Source organism: Tenebrio molitor, chromosome 8 (genome assembly GCF_963966145.1).
Source record: "Tenebrio molitor chromosome 8, icTenMoli1.1, whole genome shotgun sequence".
NCBI lineage: Eukaryota > Metazoa > Arthropoda > Insecta > Coleoptera > Tenebrionidae > Tenebrio > Tenebrio molitor.
This window is the reverse complement of record NC_091053.1, coordinates 19,640,050-19,654,209: the sequence shown is the minus strand read 5'-3', so window position 1 is coordinate 19,654,209 and position 14,160 is coordinate 19,640,050. Positions and strand designations below refer to the sequence as shown.

At 37.4% G+C, this 14,160-nt stretch overlaps 3 protein-coding genes and 1 long non-coding RNA gene across 5 annotated transcripts in view; 1 reads left to right on the top strand and 3 right to left on the bottom strand.

The window, feature by feature from the left end:
• ND-B15 (NADH dehydrogenase (ubiquinone) B15 subunit) overlaps nt 1–14,160 on the top strand; it is a 61,901-nt gene that overhangs the window by 22,751 nt on the left and 24,990 nt on the right. The gene's annotated exons all lie outside the window — the stretch shown is intronic.
• LOC138136850 (uncharacterized) lies at nt 85–2,323 on the bottom strand. Of its 2 annotated transcripts, XR_011161456.1 has the most exons (3): nt 1,222–2,268; nt 583–1,060; nt 85–531 (listed from the first exon to the last, which is right to left on the bottom strand). It is a non-coding gene; the product is annotated as an uncharacterized lncRNA (long non-coding RNA). The 2 variants fall into 2 exon arrangements; XR_011161455.1 differs by having other exon boundaries at nt 583–2,323.
• LOC138136985 (cathepsin L-like) lies at nt 3,748–6,514 on the bottom strand. The gene is made up of 6 exons (XM_069056289.1): nt 6,336–6,514; nt 5,949–6,287; nt 5,339–5,899; nt 4,775–4,858; nt 4,382–4,720; nt 3,748–4,331 (listed from the first exon to the last, which is right to left on the bottom strand). Exons 1-6 carry the CDS (start codon nt 6,414–6,416, stop codon nt 3,804–3,806), a joined length of 1,932 nt encoding a protein of 643 aa, XP_068912390.1. The 5' UTR covers nt 6,417–6,514; the 3' UTR covers nt 3,748–3,803.
• Nucleotides 11,930–13,164, bottom strand: LOC138136844 (digestive cysteine proteinase 2-like). The gene is made up of 3 exons (XM_069056166.1): nt 13,008–13,164; nt 12,614–12,952; nt 11,930–12,549 (listed from the first exon to the last, which is right to left on the bottom strand). Exons 1-3 carry the CDS (start codon nt 13,095–13,097, stop codon nt 11,992–11,994), a joined length of 987 nt encoding a protein of 328 aa, XP_068912267.1. The 5' UTR covers nt 13,098–13,164; the 3' UTR covers nt 11,930–11,991.

Below are 14,160 nucleotides of genomic sequence, written 5' to 3'. Positions count from 1 at the left end.
TGCTTTATAGTGTCATCATATTCAAGATTACTAACTCTTTAATTTCGATTTAATTATCCATATTTCATTAAAATAGTTGCAACGTGAAGTTAAAGCACTTTATTTAAATATTGATTAGGAATACAGTGCTATGATTTGTTGTTAAAAACTAGAATAGTTTATGAATTTACAAAGCTGGGTACGAAGCTAGGGTGGCAATACCGCAGTTATTTCCCTTATTACGGACTTCTCTCCAGTATCCATTTTCTCCCCAATCTGAGCCCCACGAATTCTTGAGGATCCAGTAGTCTTGTCTTGATTCGGAGTTGTAACCGACGACGAGAACCCCATGGTTGAGGTCTTGGTCGTTACACGTTTTGGTCGTAGATGCCTTCGGAGTAGAATTGAGGTTCTTCTGTGGCGTCGACACCAACGGACACTGGTCCGGCGTTACTAACTGCTTCTTCTGGAGTAGTTTCGTTTCCGGAAGGAAGATCGTAATATCCCTTCAGACTGGTCTTGTAGTGTCAGTTGACCTCCCAGAGCACCGGCCTGTGTAAAATAGAAATGTTATTTTGAAGTATCAATGAATAGAAAACTCACAGCGCTGAAACTCCAGCAAGATCCACAGTCTCCTTGGTTTTCAACTTCTGTAACGGCTTGTTTTCTCTAGTCAATGTTGGTTACCACCGGTTTTTTACTTTCCACATAAAGAATACTGAGCTTTTCGCGGATCTTTAGTCTTTGAGCTTTTCCGCGATTCACGAAAGCCAAGTATTCTTCTTTGGTCATGTCTCCAGAGTGGGTTTATTGGTGTAGGCGACTTCTCTTCGAGCGTGCTTGGCATTGTGCTCCTCAGTCTTGGCCAGATTCTCGTTGAAGATGGCCTAACGGCGGATTTCTTCCAATTGTGAGCTGTACTCTTTTTGATGGGTCAGCTGAGAAGAAAGTGTTGATCGCATACATACATACTCGCTTTAAGTTGGGTCCACTTTTCGTTCAGGGGTGTTCTAGGTAGAGCAAAAGTGGCGATCACGGCCAAGGAAAGAACAATGAATGTCTGCATGATTGGTTTAATAACCTGTAGCATTTATAGTAAATTAGGTGATTGAAAAAAAGCTTCAAGTACATTTCCAAATGGTTAGACGACCGTTGATGTCGAGTCAGAATTATTATTCAATGTTGATGGGTTTTGTCGGACAACTCGATTTTGTTTTCTTTTGTTAGCGAATAACATCTCACCTTTTTAGCAGACGTCCCTGTAGCTGAGTGGTTTTGTCTGGCACTGCGCTTATCTATCTCACTCAAATATTTTTAATTATTATCAAGTGTTTTACAAAGATTGTTTCATTTTGATCCACTTCAGAATTTAATCTGTAACAGCAGTTTTTGATATCTTTGGCGAAAAGATGCGTTTAAATCATGATTTTGTATTTTTTTATGATGGTTTCTTGAAAATAGTAGACTTTGTACATTATTCGTATCTATCTATAAGAAGGTATTTTTGAAAAATTACAAACGATGCAAGAATTTCTAGAAACACTTTACAGACATTTGGAAGCTGTTTTTATTTATACATTGCTTATAACAAGTTTAATCGCTATTTAATTTTTTTTTAATGTGTATATTACATAAAACATATGTAAAGTTTTAAGCAATAGTATATTGGGATATAAGGTTAATAAGAGACGAAGTCGAGATTTTTCAGCTTCCGAGATTCTGTTATGGTAGGTACTTAGTAACCGTATATTCCATAACGTTTTTCGCACAATCGCTTATACGAAAAGAATTGGCTTTGAAGTAGTTTTTTTGACAAGAGTATTTTGAAGGCATTAATTACTTACCGCATTATATATCGGTGTCATTATTTACTTACCGCATTAGGGCGGTAAGTCCAACTTACAGATTGTGTCAAGAACAATGATAAGTAGCTAGTAACAACACGATTGTACGAAAAATGTTTTATAGTTTTAAAAAAATCCTAAGAAGGGATTGGAAAGGTATTGTATCCTACCCTAGAACACCTTCTTAAGTATATTGAAGTTATTATTCTTCACTGCTTTGTTGGACAACTCGAATTTGTTTCCTTTGATCACACAGCGAATATCTTATTTTTAATTAATTTTTTGAAGCATACTTGTGACTGAGTGGAGTGGCTTTTTTCAGTCCGCCATTGTGTTTGTCTGTTTTCCTAAAATTTTAATAAATGTCAAGTGTTGTACAAAGGTTATTTAGTTTTAATCTAGGTACTTCTGAATATATTTTTCAACAGTACTTTTTGAAATTTGTGGCGAAAAGATGCTTTCAAGAATGTTACATAATTATGCAACAATATTAAAAACAATATGATTATTATGTATTTAACAGTTTCTGTAATCTATCTAAATATATAAAGTGACGTAGAAGGCCAAGGAAATATTGGCAGAGTTCACGCGTACGAAGGCCTCTTAAAAAATGATAAGAAATGTCTGTGAGCACTCAAAGGCTACAAACTAACACAATAACTCATGTATCTATAGATAAACATACAAAAAGAGTTGTGTAAAAGGGCGTTATTCATTATATGCGAGTTATGCAGTGTGTCAGATAGTCGAAGTTTAATTTTTTTTTTGTAAAAAGTATAATATTCTTCGTAGCCGTTTGGCGGTAAAAAAATGGGTTGTTTTCAAAAAATCATTTTGTCTTATTGGAAACGCAGACTTCAAGGGTCTACATTTCTCTTGGACGCCTTCAAATAATTTTTTTTGTTCGACACTGTCAGAATTTGAGAATTTTCTCCTGTGTGAACGGATTTTGATAAATGTCACAATTTGTCAAAACGAAACGTCAAGCTAATTTTAAAGATTTTAAGCGATTTGGAGCCTTTAAGGAGCTCGTCGAACAAAAAAACCTTATATTCAACTTGTTCGTGTGTAAATTGGGCTCTTTATGGCACTCGTGGGCCTTTAAAACACTCGTTTCACTCGCGTTTTAAACTGGCCCACTCATGCAATAAACTACTATTTATATACTCGTAAAATTATGCCATGTCTTCACCGCTTCATCATGAATTAAGATACTTTCTTCAATAATATTTTAGTTATTATTTAATTCCAATTATTATTAAATGCCAAGACGATTGGAGAGTGTTTTTTTTTATAAAGTTATTAAAAGCTCAACATCAGTAAACTGCGACCAAAGAAGCTTCGATTAGAAAGGCAGAGAGAGAGAGAGAGAGAGAAACCAAATGCAGGCTCAGGATGTTCCTCAAAGGTTGCAACAAACAAAGTGTCTATCATTAAAACTAAGTGAAATATTTAACACACAAACATTTAAATTTGTGACAAGTGGTACATTAACTTGACGTAATGGAATTAAGAAGCAATTTAGATTAGAGTAACCGGAGAACAGAATTTTGCTTCTTCAGCAAGAAATCTGGCAACAGTAAATGTCTATTTCACTCTAAAGATACTAATTTGTTTTGCTACTTTCTTCCAAACCTGTAGGCCAGTCAGTAAGGGTAGAAAAATTAATTCAATAGAACTCTTCTATTGACACTCACCAAAACGATCAAGAGCAACTCTCTCTTTGCTAACTTTTATATGTAAAAGTTTCAGGAGTGTCGAGGTGATGAGAAAAAGTTAAGAGATTTGTATTGTATGTATTTGTATTGAGTTGTTCGACTTATTGTTGTAAAACTTAGGTTATGGCAACTGATAAGCAATCGTTTGTTGATTTGATTTTTCCACTTGATCTACTAATAACAAATGACTTCAAAATTTGAACTATAATAGGTATGTTTATTAATTTTTTATTACATTAAGAAATATTTTTCACGTTATCTTTCAAAGAATTGGACAAGTCGGGTCAGTTGCAATGCCACAGTTGTTGTCGGCATTTCGCGCAGTTCTGATATACCCATCCTCTCCCCACTCTGTACCCCAAGAGTTCTTCACTATCCAGTAGTCAGTTCCATCGTCGACTCCATAACCCACGGCCAAAACTCCATGGTTCAACTCCGTAGAACTACAATTGGCATCAAGGAAAACGCCACCGGTGTAGAACTGCCAATTGGTAGCGTCCACAGCCACAGAAATTGGTCCAGCTGCTGCGACAGTGTCTTTGAGAGCTTCTTCGTTCCCCATAATGACCACGTAACCGCTTTCTGTGACAGCGGCGGGGATGTCTCCTCGACGACAAGTCCCGTCGCTAGAGTCTGAAGGATAATCTGTTGCGGCAGAAAGACCGTATTCTATCACGTAATTGTAACCTTCAACGATGGATCCTCCTTCTACACAGTCGGCCAATTCTTGTCCGCTCAGTGGAACAAGTTTACCCTCTTTCAGGAAGTTTTGACCTTCCAAAGCTCCGGTCTGAAGATGTAACAATTTCACAAGAGCTCGGGGAGAAACCGTTGACTTACCACACTGAAGGCCCAAGCTGACCCAATAGCTCCTTGGTCTTCGACGTCTGTAACGGCACCGTTTTCTCTCCAGTCGATTTCGTCGGGAACCTCCGCATTCAGATGAGGTTGCAGCTTTACCGACTTTGTAGTTTTGGCACCACCCTTGTTGTTGTATGTTTTCAAGTAGTCTAAGAATTCTTCTTGGCTCAAGTCGCCAAACTGGTTGATCGCCATCTTGTACGACACTTCATTTTTGTCGAACAGTTTGTTGTGTTCTTCTATCTTCTTCAAGTTAGCTTCGAAGATTTGAATTCGTTTCAGTTCTTCCACTCTGTCGTACGATTTTCGGTGTAGTTTCTATATTTTACATTTTCGATCATTCACGATTAGTACATTTGGTAAACAACTCACCTTGAAGTTCTGCCATTCTGGGTGCAACTCTTCGGAATACGACAACGTTCCTACGACAAATGTAGCAGTAAGAAGGATGAAGCACTTCATTTTTGGTCGTCTTGTTTAATCACAATTCCCTTAACTGAACTTTGTTTCAATTTTGTTTATCTATCTGTAGAAAACGCCCAACTTATCATCAAAACAATTTAAAAATAAAGTTTTATCTTGGTCACTTGAAAGTAAAATCTAGAACGGAAACTGAAATCTATTTATTCGCAGTTAAATCGCAGTACTTTATCTTGCCATAGTGAGTGACAAACAAAAATAATTTCAAACGAGGATGGAGGTTATTGTTCACATCCGGTATTTATGTTTTCACCACAAAAGAGTGTTGCTCATGAAAATTATTGTAAAAAGGTTTACACGAAATGGTATCTTTTAATGTCGACAAAAGTATTTCTGCACTTGAGGTGCATCTCCAAAAGACTTATTAAGTACCGCTTCCGGTAGGTAAGTTTGGGAGTATGTTGTCAAAAATTTTTATTGACTTTTTTAACGAGATACATATTGATTGTGGTGTTACAAGACGGGATACGAACATGACGTAGCGATGCCGCAGTTATTCCCATAGTTACGAATGGACTTGTAGAACCCGTTTTCACCCCAGTCCGTCCCCCAAGAGTTCTTCACGATCCAGTAGTCGTACTGCAGCTCCGTTCCGTAGCCAACAATGAGAACGCCGTGGTTCAAATCTGTCAGACTCAGGTTGCAAGTGTCGTCGAAGAATATTCCTCCGTAGTAGAATTGCAGATTGTCGGTGGCGTGAACGGCAGAAGCTACAGGTCCGATCGTCGCGACGGTAGTTTGAAGGGAGGTTTCACTCATGTAGTCGACATCTTGATATCCTGAGATCTTTGTGACGGACTTGGAAGAGTCGAATCTGCAGCTTCCTTGTTGTCCTTCGTACGGATAGTCACTCTCCGACATGATTCCGTTGTCTTGGATGTAGTCGTAAGCGCTGTGGGTCAAGCCGCCCTCGCAAGCTCCGTTGCCGTAGTCGGCCGAACAGTCGAGCAGATTTTGCGAACTCAGAGCTACCAGTTGACCGGTTTTGATCGCGAGTTGACCCTCGAGAGCTCCCAACTGGACAAAGGTTAGAACGATTGTTGTCTGGAAAGTTGTGGGTACTCACAGCACTGAAGCTCCAAGAAGCACCACAGTCTCCTTCAGTTCCTACTTCGGTGACTGCACCTTTGCTTCTCCAGTCGACTTCGTCTTCTGCAAGTCGTCGGTTGAGGTGAAGTTTAGGCGGCGCTTTTGTCAGTCGAGGTTTTTGGAATCGGGTGCTGTTGACGAAAGCCAAAAATTCTTCTGCGGTCCAATCTCCGAATTTGTTCATGGCTTTGGAGTAGGTCACTTCTCCTTTTTCGTATCGAACGTTGTGCGCCTCGATTTTGGCCAAGTTTTCGGTGAAGATTTTCAGTCGTTTTGCCTCTTCCCCAGGTGAGGAATATTGTTTTTGGTGGGCGAGCTGAAATGATCTGGAATTATTGGTCGTCAAGAGTGTGGTGAGACGTACCTTGAATTCTGTCCATTTCTGGATTGATAGAGGAGTTGCAGTGGCAGCAAGCACCAAAGACAGAATCCAAAGAATCTTCATGACTGTTTTGAACTGGGATAGAAATAATCAGAATTGCGTATGAATTTGTACGGAATGTTAGCTTTTATCAAGACTTTTTGATGACTGAGAGTGTCTCAATATTAACTATCTTATCGTTGTCATGATGATTTGTGTTTTTGTACATTTCGCCGTTGTAAAAGTTGTTGACAAAAATGATACAGCAATATTGGCGGTCAATTTAATTTGAAGTGGGGTGCTTCTTCGTCAATGCAGTTCACTGAGAGAGATGTCCTGCTCGGAGGAGCAGTCTGTAAAACAAAACCATAAGCAATGTAGGGTACTACTGAAACGCCAGCAAGATCCACATTGTCTTTGATTCTTGACTTCGGAGACGGCACTGCTTCCCCAGTCGACAAAGACGTCGAGTGGTTGCTTGGAGGGAGTTTGCCGGAGATCTGGGGTCTTTGGGCCTTACCATGATTGACGTAAGCCAAGAATTCTTGTTCATGGTCTTGGAGTAAGTCACTTCTCTCTTCTTCAATTTGGCGTAGTGTTCCTCGATCTTGGCTAGGTTGTCTCTGAAGAAGTATTAACAGCGGATTTCTTCAATAGGAGAGCTGTATTCCATTTGGTTTGAGTTTTTCGTAAACTTAATTTGAATTGGGTCCACTGTTCTTGGAAGGGCGCTTTTGGCAAAGGTAAAGTGGCGGCGAAGGCCAAGCAGAGAATGAATTAGTGTCGCCATCGTTGCTTAAAGTCTAGGAATTTGCGAGTGACTTGACAAACGCTCGATTTATAATGAATCTCATTTGGGGTGTTGGTAATAAGTACTTATCAGATTTTCAAAATAGTTGGGTTTGAAGTGGGTTTAGATTATTATAGATAATTTTACCGAGTATTTTGATGTATGTTAGTGCAAATGACCTGATTGAAAGAGTTTATGAACGTTGCATTTTTACCAAAAATATTGATTCTCTAAATTTCTACAATACATAGACACGAAGAGACAGCAAAAATCTTTAAACTAAAATTAAAGAAAAATGTTGGCCTGGAGTTTTAATAAATTAATCGATACATTCGAAGCTCCAATGCTTTTGCTGCTACAAAGCAACCTATTTGATCGGTTTATAAAATGGAATTATGTACTTACTAGTTTTTTTTTACAAATCACAGATTTTCATTTTATCATAGTTGTCATAATACTATTTATAGTGAAGCCACTTATATTGGTTCAAGGTAATTTATTGTGATTTTGTTATCTTCAGACAGTTGCTCTCGAGTTGTAATTCAAACTGAAGTTTATTCCCAAAGCACAGAGTAAATATTCAGCTGTGCAAGTACCAAATTTTTATTCGGACACCCCACGTGTGCAAAATGATTCGATTGGTATCAAAATCAAAAAATCTAGTTTCTTCTAAGTCAACTTTTTTGCATAAAGAAAACTAAATTCAAATCGTTGCTTTTTTGTAAAAGTTATCCTGGATAAAAAATAAAAGTAGTCAGACAAACATGCAGATAGAAATATGGCCGAAAACTGCTTTTCTTTACGTCACCGATGAGTTGATTTACGCTGAAGTTTCGTTAAGTCAATTCTACGAGTGTGGAAATATCCTATGTAATAATAGTATATTGTTATACGAGTTGCACAAGACATCTATTGTCGAACGAGAGGGTTTAGGGGACGACGAGCGCAGCGAGGAATGCTCTAATGGAACAAGATTGCAATATGTTTTGTGAAACGAGTGTAACAGGCTATTTTTTCTGTTTATTATCCATACCAACCCCATATTCGATAATCACTAGAAACGATGCTATAAAATTGATCATTGTGAAACTGTTTTCAGTGTCACAAAATGCTCATTGGGACACCGAAATAGAAAAAAAAGTATTGTTAAACAAATTAGTTCTGAATGAAACAGATAATCCTATCTAAAACAGTATAATTTAGATAAACGATCTACACATAACAAACTAATCTTTAAAAATGATTTTTTTTTAAATAAACTACCATTACAATTTCTACCAAAAATGTTTTCAAATCTTCTAAAAATTAATTACAATGAGCAAAAAGAATAATGTGATTCTTGCCAATAAAAACAACAAATTTATATTACAACAGCATAATGCACGCCCTCACAAGACAAATCTTGTAGGTGTTATATCTGACAAATCAGTTAATCTGCAATTTTGTATGGTTCAAATTACAACAGCCTTCTTTATAAAATATGTATCATTTATTAATTTTTATTCTCTCTGTTAGGGAATATTACCATAAAAAAAGAATACAACACCAAGACCTGATTTTTTTTTATCATTACGGATATTTCTATCCAGTAATGACAATTCCTTTGAAATCACTATTTATTTGTTACATTGTCATTTATTTTGCTATACCCCTACTTTTTATACGAAATGCATGCCGGGGTGCATTCATGCGACATTACCGATTACAGACAATACCAAAATCAAGCAATGAAATATTAATTGAAGTTAAACGGAATGCGGTTCTTCCGGCGGCCACCCATCCAACCACCGACCGCCCTAGACGTTCCTTAACTTAATTGATCGAATAATCATAATGCTTTCACAGTAGTTGGATGTTGGACTGCCGTGTTATTATTATTATTACCATTACGTTCTGATGCGGTGGCACACGGTATTCAGGCCGAATCAATTTATCAACGAGGCAACTTGTGCTATTGGTCCTGTTGTCTATCGGATCATGTTGTTTTTCACCTTCGTCTCATTAAAATCAACGTAAGTTTTCAAGATCACCGGGTACACTTTGATCACCATTTCGTGACGTAAGTAGTGTGCTTGTTCAGATCGTATCTCTAATATCTTTTTAGTGTTCTGTTTACGAATATTTCAAATGGCTTTATAATTTTGCACCAGTAGAATATTTTTGTTTACTATTATTATTTTTTATTTATATAAATATTTGTGTACAGTGGTACTTATCCAACTTTTCCCAATAAACACCATGTATCAATCACATAATTCGCAATAATAATAATAGTTTATTTACAATTACGGGAAATATTATTATTTTTCTTTAAATAATGAGTATTTCGGGTGTATTTGTATTGTGTCTTTCTTTATTTAAAAGATATGAATTTTTTTTTTTTACCAATTGTGAACGAGATTTTGGTAGACAGTCTGGTGTAAATAATAATAGTTTTAAATTTACTTAAAACTAGGCTAACGCTCACAATGCACCAATATTAACGTCCATGTGTGCATCTTTCAGTTTTTAATAATCATCGAATGGCACGCCAACATGATCGATCATTCCACGACGAGTCTGTTTCGAATTCACATTGAGATCGTTATCATCTAATTGCTAACTCGTGATGTAATAAAGATTTTTCTGGTGCAACGTGAAATTAATTTGTTTCCCAACTCCCATCCAGCTTAAACAATGTGTGGCATTTGCGATGAGGGTTTTTGGTTATTTTTATCACACACTAGCTTTTACCCGCGGCCTTGCCCGCAAATTTCAGAATGTTTTAAAATTATGTTTTTACTTTCATGAATTGCTATAAACGCAGTAATTTCAATATGAAGTTTGTCTTTTTACGAAGAATAATTAAAACTTTACTGTAGACTACTTTTTTCTTCGACTATATAAACAAAAAGGTCAATACGATAAGAAACTAACAGCACTTACCAATTCATGAAAATACGTCAACATAACACTTTTATTTTCAGTTGTAACCTTATTTAGATCCTCCTATTGTTTGATTGTCACGTTTGATTTCAGATACCTGCCTTTTGATTTTTCATTGAAGCTTGTTCTGCTTCATTTAAGACATCTTCCGGTAAAACACAATCATTCAAACACATTTTGCGAAATTGCTACTTTTATAAACAACCAAATGTAACTATGACACCTGAACATATCATGCAAACGCGATTTCCAACTCGAAAAAACTTTTTTTGTGCTTAACAGGTTTAAAAATGATAATAGGGGTTGCTTTTTGTGGGTGTCAAGCGGCGAAGGTGACGATATACTCAGAGGATGAAATAAGGGTGAAGCGGCGAAGGTGAGGGTATTTCCAACTCGAAAAAACTGTCTTTTTTTCTTAACAGGGTTGAAAATGGTAGTAGGGGTTGATTTTTGTAAAATTAAAGTAGACAATAATTTTCTTCTTGTTTTGAAGATCAAGTGTACAAAATTTCATCAAGATCGGAGTAAAACTGTAGATTTGCATACAAAATTTACAGACATTCAGTTTTATAGACAGGGTGGTTCAAAATTGGCGTACAAACTATTTACTACCTTATCGAGGATGCTTAAATGTACATGAAAAAAATATGGAAAAAATGTTTCCCACAAAAAAATTAATTATTTTTATTATTATTATTAACGGTAATACAATGTAAACAAAGATATATTCGTACATCATTACCTTGCAATTTTACCGTAGTGAATTTAAAAAATAAATATTTTTTTCGATTTCCAAAGCTTGTAAATTCTCTATTATGCAGGATTAAATATTGGTAGTGAGTGATCTTGTACTTTGTGATAATATGTACGATTAGAGGTAGCTGTCATGTCAATTTCATACATTTATTTCAAAATAATTGACGTGTTAAGTGCCACTTTCAAAGACCGCCAAATCAGCAAATAAGTTCAATAGAATTTTTTTAACATTTTTCTGACGTTTACGGTAATCTCTTCTACACCGTAGTGCACCGTTAGTACGCAATTTTTGGGACACCCTGTACATATACAGGGTGTTTTCGAAGTTGAGGTGTTCCTTTTAACCTGTGATAGTATGCGTTGTTCTAAAGAGTTTTAGCCAAAGTCACCTTAGTAAAATGTGTACGGCAATGAAGATACAATAAGTTAATTTTTTTGAAATTTGAAATTTGCGTTGATTTGTTAGAAATTAGAATTGACAAAAAAAAAATCAAATGAGCATGGACGTTAATCAAAAATACTGTCAGAGTTGTCATCTAATTAGTCGGAATGGCTTTATCATTACGAAAATAATGAGCTCACAGATATGTTGCTAATGCATAGGCAATGTTATCACGTTATCAGAATGCAGCTGCGGCGTCCAGAGAGTACGCAGCGCGATTTCCAGAAAGACCATCCTGGGCCACGTCAGTTATTAATCTAGGACAGCGGAGAAATAGACAGGACCGGACTCAAAATTTTAGAAAACAATAAAAATATACAATCAATTATCTCCCTTAATACAAACATTTTACTAAGAAGATTTAGGCTAAAATTCTTAAGAATAATGTATAGTATCTTGTGTTACAAGGAACCCCTCAACTTCGAAAACACCCTGTATAGATTTGAGTTTTTTCGTAGTATTTATGAGGAATACCTACAGAAAGTACTCAAGTCGACTGTAAGTTGTAAACCCAACCAACAGGCGAATAGAGTCGATTTTCGATGTTTTGCTTCGCATTGAAAGTTTTCAAGAATATTTTTCAGAATCTAATTAAAGTTCGCGCGCACTCCGAATTTTATTTTTCAGTTTCGAATAGAGTCCCAAGGAAACAAATGAAATGCCAAAAGAAATGTAAAAATCATAATCAATTATTCATACTTTATTTACATAGAATTGGGGTCAATAAAATAAATAGTTTCATAAATTTACAAAGCAGGGTATGAAGCAGCTGTGGCAATACCGCAGTTGTTTCCGTAGTTACGGACTTGTCTCCAGTATCCGCTCTCTCCCCATCCAGAGCCCCAGGAGTTCTTGAGGATCCAGTAGTCTTGGCCGTTGTCGCTGCCGTAACCGACGACGAGAACTCCATGGTTCAAGTCGCTCTGGTTGCAAGTTTGATCGTAGAAGAGCCCTCCGGAGTAGAACTGGAGTTCGTCGGTGGCATCGATGGCGATGGCGACTGGGCCGGCTTGTCCAACGGCGTCAGCGAGGGAATTTTCGTCTCCCGATGGGAGGTCGTAGTACCCACTCAGGGTGGTGACAGATTGGGAACTGTCGAATCGGCAGTAGTCGTCTTGGGCCTCGTAGGGATAAGCAGATTCGCTCATGATACCGTAGTCGTGGATGTAGCTGAAAGCGCTGTCCATCCAGCCACCATCGCAACCGGCGTTGCCGTAGCTGCTGGAGCAATCGATCAAGTTTTGTTCGCTGAGGGAGGTGAGACCTCCTCTTTGGAGAGCGAGTTGACCTTCAACGGCACCAGTCTGTAGGGAAAAAAAAAACTCGTGAGTTGTGTCCAATCGTCAAAACAGACCTTGTGGTACTCACGGTACTGAAACTCCAGCAAGATCCGCACTGTCCTTGGTCCTTGACTTCACTGACAGCGTTGCTTCTCCAGTCGACGGAGGCTGCGAGTGGCTTCTTGGAGGACACGTACGGCATGCGGAGGTTTTCTGGGTGCTTGGGTTTTTGGGCCTTACCACGGTTGACGTAAGCCAAGAATTCCTCTTTGCTCATGTCTCCGAACTGGTTCATGGCCTTGGAGTAGGTCACTTCTCCCTTCTCGAACTTGGCATTGTGTTCCGCGATCTTGGCCACGTTGTCTTTGAAGATGAGTTGACGGCGGATTTCTTCAATCGGAGAACTGTACGATTTCTTGTGGGTCAGCTGGAGAGAAATTCATTTTGTTAGAGGTTCTGGTCTGGATTTGCGGCAAACTCACCTTGAATTGACTCCACTGTTCTTGGAAGGGCGATTTTGGCAAGGCCAAAGTTGCGGCGAAAGCCAAACAGAGGACAAGGAGGGTCTTCATCGTTGCTCAAAGTCGAAGGATTGGTGTCTGACTTGACGGGACGCTCAATTTATAGTGCATTTGTGGCGGTGATAATAAGATCTTATCACAATTCATGAAATAGTGGGGTTTGAAATGAGTTTCGATTATAGTTTTATCGAATCTTTTGATTTTTGTTATTGTAAATGACTTGATCGACAAAGTTTATCTACAATGCATTTTTACCAAGACTGTGTATTTTTATACCTAGAAATTGTAAAATTTATAAAACGAAAATTTAGGCCTAAAATTAAAAAGATGTATTAGGCATTCACGATCTTTTTGGGACCGAGTTGGCTATATGTACGTGTATATTTTTGGATGCTTTATAAAATCAAATTGCTACGTGTTTGGTAACTAATCATTACAGCAGAGAGTTCAGAGGCCCAAAATATTCATCCTGTCGGCATTTAAAGACTAATAAGCTAACGCCATGCTAAATCGATACTTTACTGCTGGACGCTCCTTAAAAATGAATAGGTATATTTTAGCGTATTTTTTACGTTTCTCACTTCATTGCTGGGAAACTAGGCCTCAAATCAAAATTGTTTAAAAACTGAGGACCGATGTTTTTTGGTTGGGACTGCATTTCTTAGTATTATTTTGGCAAAATAGTAATAGAGTTGTGATGTTTTGCCCAACAGGATAATCTTTGGACAAAATGAGATCAATTTAGCATGGACGTCGGTCCTGTCTGTCGAATCAAATCTTTTTCGTCTTCGTCTTGTTATAATTTAGTTGTAGTTCTTTAAAGCAGATTCCAAAAAAAATCCTCGCGCTTATCAGGTCACACAAGACATTTTTGTTACCATTAAGAAGTTTGTAAACATATAAATATATCGCGCGTTCAAATGAAATCCTGGGCTGGGAAGGCGTTGGAAACCGTCAATTGTTGTGTTTTTTTAAAGCATAGATTAATTGGACCATGTTGACAGTTAACCTAAAATTTAGAGCCAAAAACTGTTTCTTTTTTTTCTTTCTTTGCAAAGTTTTACATCAAAAATAGAATAACGTAAAGATTCCTATTCTCGAAGTAAATATCTAA